At 39.1% G+C, this 9,187-nt stretch overlaps 1 protein-coding gene across 1 annotated transcript; it reads right to left on the bottom strand.

Moving 5' to 3' along the window:
• Positions 1–2,528: 2,528 nt before the first annotated feature.
• LOC110015528 lies at positions 2,529–4,807 on the bottom strand. The gene is made up of 5 exons (XM_020705530.2): positions 4,544–4,807; positions 3,302–3,398; positions 3,136–3,168; positions 2,982–3,050; positions 2,529–2,906 (listed from the first exon to the last, which is right to left on the bottom strand). The coding sequence occupies exons 1-5, from the start codon at positions 4,664–4,666 to the stop codon at positions 2,872–2,874; spliced, it is 357 nt and encodes a 118-aa protein (XP_020561189.1). The 5' UTR covers positions 4,667–4,807; the 3' UTR covers positions 2,529–2,871.
• Between the last annotated feature and the right edge of the window lie 4,380 nt (positions 4,808–9,187).

Raw genomic sequence — 9,187 nt, 5'->3', positions numbered from 1 at the left:
CAGGTGGTATGGCCTTCCAACAAGCTTACTCCCTATTGACCAGAGTAGTTGGCATAGAAACCTCGACTCAGACCAATCGCTGCTTATTGACGTTGTCTGGTTCCAATATGGCGGCGTCCGTATCCTGAATAAACGGCGTCTGAATTGACTTCATTTGGTTGGAGCTGGAAGTGAACCATTTTCTATTAATGACGTCACGCTCACTCAGTAAAGTTTTCATATATAGTCAAAGGTTTGTTTGCATCCATTATGCCTGTCTTTGTGTTGTTACGCATAAGTGTTTGTGTTTTAGCCTGCATGTGCGCATACATGTGTGCGTGCATGCGTGCCTATACTTGCATGTATGCCTGATTCTGCGTTTGCATGTTTTCATGTGTTTGTGTATGCGTTTGTGTTCATGCGTGTCTTTACATTTGCGTTAGCATGTGTGTTTTGTCTGTTTCCATGCGTGTGCTTTGCTTGCTTGTGTTTTTATGTGTGTGCATGGTTATGTATGTGTGTTTTTCATGCGTGTCTTAACATCTATGCTGTTTTCAGAGGTTTGTTTACGTGACATGTTGTGTTTACAGTTATTTGCAAAAGTTAAATTGCTTTCATTTAGTTTGGACTTTTATTGCAATAAAATAAAAAATGTTAATTATAGCAAAAGCCAAAATGCATAAAATAACCAACCCGCAGGCTTCCTGTCATTTTTAATACACGCTTTGCAGAAAGTACCTGAATAAATTGTTCAGTATCCGTTTATTACTTGTGTGTGGAGAAATGTTGCCTTATAGTATCGTTTTCTTTACAATATCGTAAACAGCTCTATACGTTTGCTGCCATTTTTTGATTTTTATTTCAAAGCACTCGCTGTTGATTTGAGCCTTAAAAATCAACCTGGATTTTGACAAGACAATTGGAAAAAAAATCACAAAAACACTTTTTATCCATTATTATGTCAATTTTCTTTCTAATTTAACTTTTTCAGATTTTGGTAAAAGTATTTTCTCCCTGGATTCACTCACGTTCTCACTGGAAAATATCTTTTTACACAACTTTTATGTTTTTCTGTTTAACTTTTTTAATTAAATAGTTTCCAATCTGAAACAAAAATAACCAAACAAACAGCATCTTGGACTTGACAACTATGAACACAACATTGGAAATGTCAATGTCAATGTTTTGACCCATGTGGTCATGATGTCTGTGAACGCCTCAGGGCTCCCGCCACAGACCGTGTTTAACAATCTCAGCTTATTTGTCCTTTTCTCCACAAAGACGCCTCCTTTGTTGTTTTTACAGACGACCAGACGTTTATCCTTAGGACGACCAACCTGTGGGGGGGGGCTCAGCTGCCTTTTTTTGAAGAGGTCTTCAGCCTGACGTCACTCTGAAGTTAATGGCTCCATTCGTTCAGAATTGGTCCCACACCATCACAGTTCCTCCACTGTGTTTGATCCATCATATTACACCATATGTGGATGATGTGGACTTGATGATGTGGAAGTTTTTGAATTTACATTTGACTCCAAAAGTTAGTGCTCAATTTTTAGATTTACTATACGATTAACAGAAAAAAATCACGAAAGAAATTGAATTAACCATAACTTTTTAAGAATTCTGTCCTTTCCAACAGCCGAGCAAACAGATGAGAGCTAAAGGCCTTTTGTGTTAGACAGACTTTACTGTCACAATGGTGTCTTTCTTTGGATACACAAGGGGGTTTATTCATATAAACCCCCTTGTGTAATTAACTATATTTTTATGTGCATTTCTAAGTATTTAAATAGTCTAAGAAAGTAAAAAAAAAGTGGGTAAAAGAGTTGGAGAAGGATTAAAGAAACACAAAGGAGGGAGTAGGATCACAAACAAGAAGGCAACAAGTTGCTGGAGGTTTATCAGAATCCTCCCATACGTATGCAGACATGCATCTGACCAAACACATGTTCAGTATTAAACATTTCTGCACACGTGTAAATGTCCTGTCTGCACAAGGGTGAGGGTTGTGAGGTTCTAATGTGGACCACGTGTCTTTTCAGTACTTTGAATCGTCATATGTTTTAAAAACCTGGTTTAAGTCGTAGAAATCCATATTCAAGAATGTCTTATTTTGAAAATGCCAACTTTCTGGCCGAATTCTAAAAGGTTTGTGGGGTTCTATTGTTTTATTCACAGTCTTTGATTACTTTGGTTAGTGCCTGCTTAAATACATTTGTGTTAGCATGTTCATATGAATGATTGAATCGATAACTAAAGCATTCAAGCTTTTTATTTCACATTCAAAAATGGAAAATAAAGTTTCTGTTTCTTCAAAGAATATATAAATGTGTTAACACAGAACAAAAAGGTGGGATTTATTTGGTTTTCGGGCTTTTCTTGTGGCAAAAACTCAGTGTCTCCCAATAAGAACTTGAAAGCTTAACATCATGGGTCACTGAACTGCATTTTGGGTAGATTTGGGGGAATCAAACCTTATCTGTTTTTTAACCAATTAGCTCTCAGCGTAGAGAGGAACAGACAGCTCTTCATGTGTGTGACATTTCACATACGTGTGACCAAAAGAAGATTTTATTCATGAACAACATCACATCATCACTGCGTGTTATGACCAGACTGGAGCTTCGGAAAAAGCTGATTCTCCAGAAGCAACCCAACGTGTCTTACAATGACAACTCCCAGAGCCTAAAATTCAAAATTCTAGCAAACACACAGTTTCAATGTGAGCAAATGACAGTAACAACATGCAGAGGCTTAGGATTTACAGTGATTCAGTTCATGTCAAACATCTCTGCCGGCCTCCATCCTGATGAACAACGCTGGACCAAATGGAAGGATTTTTCTGACGTGGAGCTCTGAAGAGGGTTTTTGAGGCGTTTGTTTGGTTTATCTTCAGTAGGAGTCAGAGTTCCACTCATCCTCCACGCCTGAGTAAGACAAAGCACAGCGTTAATTCATTTAAGGAGGCGCTGACAATTTTATCAATATCAATGACGTGTTACCTCCTCCTGAACTCCTTCTGCCCATCAGTCCAACAAACATTTCCCCTTTGTTGTTATTATTATTATTTCCTGATAAAGCAAAGAATACAAAATGTCTTTTTTTAAGATAACAAGGAGGTATGGATAACAAAAAATACCAAGAAGAATATCTCACTTTTCCTGCCCAGTCTCACCGGCAGACGAGCACCTGAGGCAGAGACAACAGAATAAAATCTGCAGAGTATCGAGTTCCTTGACTGTTTTGTAACCGTGAAGAACAGTTTAAACACAGAACCGTGAGCTCTGCATAAAGAACAGGTTCACTTTGTTGGTGGATTTACCTGAACTTCTTCCCATCAGCCCGTGGAACTGCTGAGATTTGGAGCGCTTGATCAGATCTGCCAGCCGGAGGGTCACTCCTCTTTCTATGGGGTAACCCTAAACACACACACACACACACACACACACACACACACACACACACACACACACACACACACACACACACATGGCAGACATGTAAACAGGCATCCCTCCTTGCTGCTGTGCTGTCCGTGGTGCTGAAACCGAAAGGCTTTGCTCTTAAAAACAAACATTAAAACATCTGGAGCAGATTCCAGCCCATCTCAGTATCATTCCTCACTCGGATCCCTTCATCACCACTCTGGGCATCTGGAACCAACTCTACTTATGTTACTTTTTTCCATTTAAGACTGTTTTCAGTGCTGTTCAGCTGCCTAATTAAGTCAATTCATCAAGCAGATTTGCCTCTATGCAGACCCCAGCGCCTGTATAGGAAGGGGGGGGGGGGGGTATCTGGATGCTGCACTTGAAACTCATCTCTGAACATGAAGCACTACAGGCGCTGTTTGTGCCAAGCAGGTTTATTAGAGCAGGAAGCAGAAAAGAAAGGAGCTGAGGATGAAGAAGCCTGATGTCTTCATCACCAACAGAAAAACACACTTTGGTGAGAATTGGGTTTAATTATGAAGCCATTTGATGATGAAAGGCTTTTTTTTTAATTTAGTGGGTCTTATATCTGCACACGATGCAGCACACTATCACTTAAAGAGTTTCAATAGATCATTTATGCATAAACAAACACAAAATCAACGTTACAAACGGACTTTATGACCTTTCGGAATTTATGGCAAAAATTAACTGGACTGGCGGACCTTTCAAAGTAAAAGGTTTGCGCTACAATATAGGAAAAGAGTTTATAAAAAAAACGGGGGAAATATTTTTTTGACAAAATCAATTAAAAAAATTATTAGTTTGCGCGGATTAATACCTTTTTCTCCTCATGTTTCTGTTTTTTTGTCTGATTTCGTTTCTCGAAAAACGACAATTTTGTTTTGTTCTTCTGATGAAAAAAAAAAGATTTCTGGACTCAGCTCTGCGTCGCTCGCAAACTCCCTCACCTGTTCGGAGAAACCGAAATCTGATTCATTCTGCAGTTTGGTCAGAATTTTTTTACTTTGTTCTTTCTGTCTGCACTGACAAAAGCAGCTCCAGATGATAAAAGAAGAGAAAACAGATCATTTTCTTTTCCTGTTGCATGTTTCATCTAAAGTCCTGTTTACCTGCCAGGTGGGCTCCGTCCACAGGTCCCCGTCGTCCTCGCTGGAAAACGGAGAGCCGAGCGCGCAGACGATGTGCGCAAACGCAACCAGCAGCAGCAGCAGCGCAAACTTGACGGGCTCCATGATCAGATCAGCAGTGAAAGCCTCCGAGGTGTGGGTGCATGCAGGGGCAGCTCAAAAGAAAAGGAAAAGACGAAACTTGTGACTTTTATTGACTTTGCTCCTGCAGTGAGGCTCCCTCCTGGCGCTTATAAACTCCTCCTGCAGCTCCTCCTCTTCTCCCTTCAGCCCTCCATGAATCTCCTGATGAGACCAGGTTTTTTCATTCTCTCTCTCTCTTTCTCTCTCTGACTCATGACAGAAAGTAAATCTGTCAAACTGTGAAGGAGAGGTGCGTTTGCTGACATGATGGAGGCGACTCCACTTCACTGTCTCTGCACTGGTGCTGTTTGACTTTCAAGTTTTGCCTCCAAACTTTGCAGCAGAAGATGCTGTGGTCATGTCACCTCCTGCTTCTGCTCCAATCTCATTACCCGGCTGTGATTTAACCGGCCCCGATGTGTTTGTGAGCCTGCAGGTGGTGCCACGGCAACCTGAATCATTTACACCCTTAATAATCCCGAGATGACACGGTCTTTCCATCAGTCTGCTTCACACATTACATTAAGCATGTTGGAGGTTGGGTCCGGAGCGTCCTGATCTGGTTGGATCTGCCTGGTGTGTTTGATGACAGGGCAAATCCATCAGGCTCTATTTAGGAGTCCCTGATTTAAAGACGCATCCTGGACACCTGATGTCCTCCACAGGAAAATCTCCAGCGTCCTGAAACCGATTCATGTTTGAAACATTTGGCTTTGCTGCCTTCAGCTTCATTTACAGAACTTTCATAATGAAAATGTTTGTTTCTAGAGCCAACGAGCTGCTTTCAGGACACGATTCCTGCAGTTTAGTGCACTTCTCACACTTTTCTGAGATGTTTTAGAAGAAAAGCCGACTTGTGTGATCCTCAGTTGCGTGTCCTTACATCTGCATGTGGTTCTTTTTGTGTCAAGATCTGCAGTAAATAAGTATATTAACTTTTTGCTTTTTAAATGAATGAATCTGGGAGCGTTTTGTACTTTGCCTTGAACTAGTTTTAGAAAAAAATAAATTTTCCACCTAAAAGTCTTACGCTTTCTCAAGAAATAACAACGATGCATCTTATAATCAGCAGTACGTAGATTAATTCTGATGTTGAAGCGATTTTGAGAGGCACTCTATGAAAATGTCAGTCTGTTTTTCTTTTTTAATGAGTTGCAAACAAGGTTGGGGGTTTACAGGAATTGTGAATACGCTAAAATGGCTAACACTCCTAATGTGGCTAACATATATAGCATGTTTTAAACAAGTTCTAGAGCAGGGCTGCTCATTCCTGGTCCTTGAGATCAACCTGACTGTTGTCCAGGTCTCCAAGTCCTGCTAGCTGCTGATTAGTCCAATCAGATGTCTCCACATTCTTATTGAATGAACACACCTGGTCCAGGTAATCAGCAGCAAGCAGTGCAGGGAGAGCTGGAAAACAGGCAGGGTGGTAGAACTCCAGGACCAGGAATGAGCAGCCCTGTCCCAGAGTTACTGTGAACACAGTTAATAAAGCTTGACGGACAGACTTGTGTCAGACTCTTTTGTCTTCCTTAATCCTCATGGTTCGGTGTGTCTTATAGATGACACAAGTTCAGTAATAGACCATTCATTGACGATGTGCATTGTAAACGGGTCCGCTGTATAGTGCAGAGAAATTGATGCGTTTAGTTGGCTGGTGATGTCAGACGTGGGAGTTTTTTTTCGAAATGATGTCTTCCCCCAAAAGTAGCCAGGTTTGGCTCCCGTGACCCCGAAAGGCCTAAAGTGGGTTTAGAAAATGGATGGATGGATGGATGGATGGATGGATGTTCATATTCATCTCTTCAGGAATCGTTTCCATTTGCAGAGATTTAGGAATGAGGTCCATAAAGGGAAAAGATTAACTTGGAGTGAAAAGGAACCACATGAACGGTCAGTTTATCCTGTTGGAATGTTGAGTCAATGTCAAGAACTGGCGGATCAAGACCCAAAATGCAGACCCAAAAATAATAAATAAACTTAAGCATGAAACAAAAACGGTGACCTGACAATGAAGAACTGAAAACTAAATCATTGAATACACTGGAGGTAACTAACCCAAAGCTACGGAGCCCGTGTCCTGACATTAAGTCATAAAAATATATCTTGTTTCCACAGATTAATATCTTGTTCCCACAGGTTATTATGTCGTTCGCACGAAATACTATTCCGTTCCCACAAGATACTATTGCGTTCCCTCAAAATACTATTCCGTTCCCTCGAAATGATTAACTCGTGCGAACGCAATAATTATGTCGTTCGAACGCAATAATTAATCCGTTCGAACGCAGTAATTATTCACGTCATAAGTCATACACGCGGATATGCTCTCTGTACGCAGGCAAAATCCGCTTTCAGCGGTAACTTCCGTGTCTCTGTGACCCATATTCAAAAAAGGAACATGAAAAACAAAAATGATCACTTTATTACCGGCTCAATGAATATAAGAAAAATATCAATAGATTTATGATAACTAGGCTGCTTTGTCATACGATAGCTCCTGCTAGGCTACTACTAGCTCCGCCGCAGAGCTCTTTGATGTATGCCGGCATTGTGGCAACTGGCTGGTCGGTTGACAGACAGCTGATATTGTAGTTTGGGGTCGAATAGGAATAATAATATTCAGGACTTGTCTTTTATTAACTTTAGCTGTCAGTCGCTTTACATTCGAAGGCTATTAGGCTACATGCTAACTGACTAGCCGATCGATCATTTCCTGTTATTAATTTACGTCATAGATTTACAGCAGATACCTTCACATTTCTGTCTGTGTGTGTCTCATTACATTGCATTGAAGACACGGAAGATGTTTAGAGAACAGATTTATTTATTTCAAAAAGCACAAAAGCATCCATCGTATTGATTCACGTTCATTCACATGATCATCTGTACGCCCTCAGTCATCTTTTTTTTTTGTTTTTTTTTTTTTTATTGAACTTTTCAAAGACAAAAATACAAACTCTCGCAGAGGATGAACACACCACAAAATACAAAAACACTAAGGGGGTAGAAAATATTCTCAGTCATTAACATATAGTGTTAAAAACACTTGCAAAAAATAAAATAATAAATAACAGGAGCCAAATGATAACACAGGACGGAAACTAGAATAAAAGCCACAAGGAAATTTGTTTCGCTATTTTTTTAACACCTACTGAGGATTGTAATCTTTTCACTGAGGAATAATATAATTTAAAATCGTTAATAAAACCTGGGAAGGAGGGCTTGGAACCTCTCCACTTGCAACAGTGGATGTGGTATTTTCCTAAAAGTAAGATGATATTAATGATATTTGAGAAAGAATCTTCAATATTTTCCATAAACAGCAGGACATCAGAAATACCAAAAGGGGGAATGTTCAGTTTTAAATTAATCCAATTCCTTATTTGAGTCCAGAATTCCTTGGAGTAATCGCATGAAAAAAACAAATGTTCCAGCGTTTCCACATTGGAGTTACAAAAAATGCAAGATTCCACATCAAATTTAAATCTGCTTTGAAGAAAATCGGAGACAGGATAATATTTATTTATTATTTTGAAATGAGTTTCTTTTATTTTGGGCAGAACAGGCCATTTAATGTACTTTGAGTGTGCTTTAACTGACAGAGATTGGCTGTTGGAATAAGAGAATGATCTAAAAGAGGCTCGATTATGGACATGATAAATTCTTTCTTTTAAACAGTTGTTCAACAGATTGTTATTTAGTTTAAAATCTAAGAAATTACATCCATTTATCTGTAATTTTGGTAATGAGATAATTGTTCTAAGAGGAGTAAAAACAGTGTTCTTTATTAAATGAATCAAAGCAGCAGGAATAGCTCGACATACTTTTTTAAATTCTTTAAGGCTGCAGGTGAGATGGTATTTATCTATAAACGAAGAAAAAGTCAATAAATTACCGTCACTGTCAGTTAAATCTGTAACAAAAAGAATGTTCCTGTCAAACCAATCCTGTTTGAATATAAATTTCCTACCAACTAATACTGTTCTGTTATTCCATAATGTTGATCCATGGGGGGTAAAATTGTGATTAAATATCACTTTCCAAAACTGAAGAACCTGTTTATGGAAGTTGGACAAAATGAATGGAATCTTATTTACTTCAAAATCACATTTCAAAAGGAAGTCTATGCCTCCTAAATGTTTAAAGATGGATCTTGGAATATGAAACCACATGGAGTTACTATCAAGCAGAAGAGCTTTTAAAAAATTAATTCTGAAAGTACCGACCATAGCTTCAAAATCTAGAGCACTGATGCCACCATTATCATAACTTTTGACCAGTTGGGAACGTTTGATATAATGTGTTTTGTTTGTCCATATGAATTGAAAAATAATAGAGTTAACTTTCTTGATGTTTGGAGGGGATATGTATAAGGAATAGCAGGGATAAATAATCTTAGAGACGCCTTCTGCTTTGGTTAACAGATTTCTCCCAAAGATAGTTAAATCTCTTGTCAACCAACGACTCAAACTTTTCTTTATGTCAAACAATCGGTTTGTA

The sequence above is a fragment of the Oryzias latipes genome, chromosome 8 (genome assembly GCF_002234675.1).
Source record: "Oryzias latipes chromosome 8, ASM223467v1".
Classification (NCBI taxonomy): domain Eukaryota; kingdom Metazoa; phylum Chordata; class Actinopteri; order Beloniformes; family Adrianichthyidae; genus Oryzias; species Oryzias latipes.
This window is presented reverse-complemented; position numbering and strand designations above follow the sequence as displayed.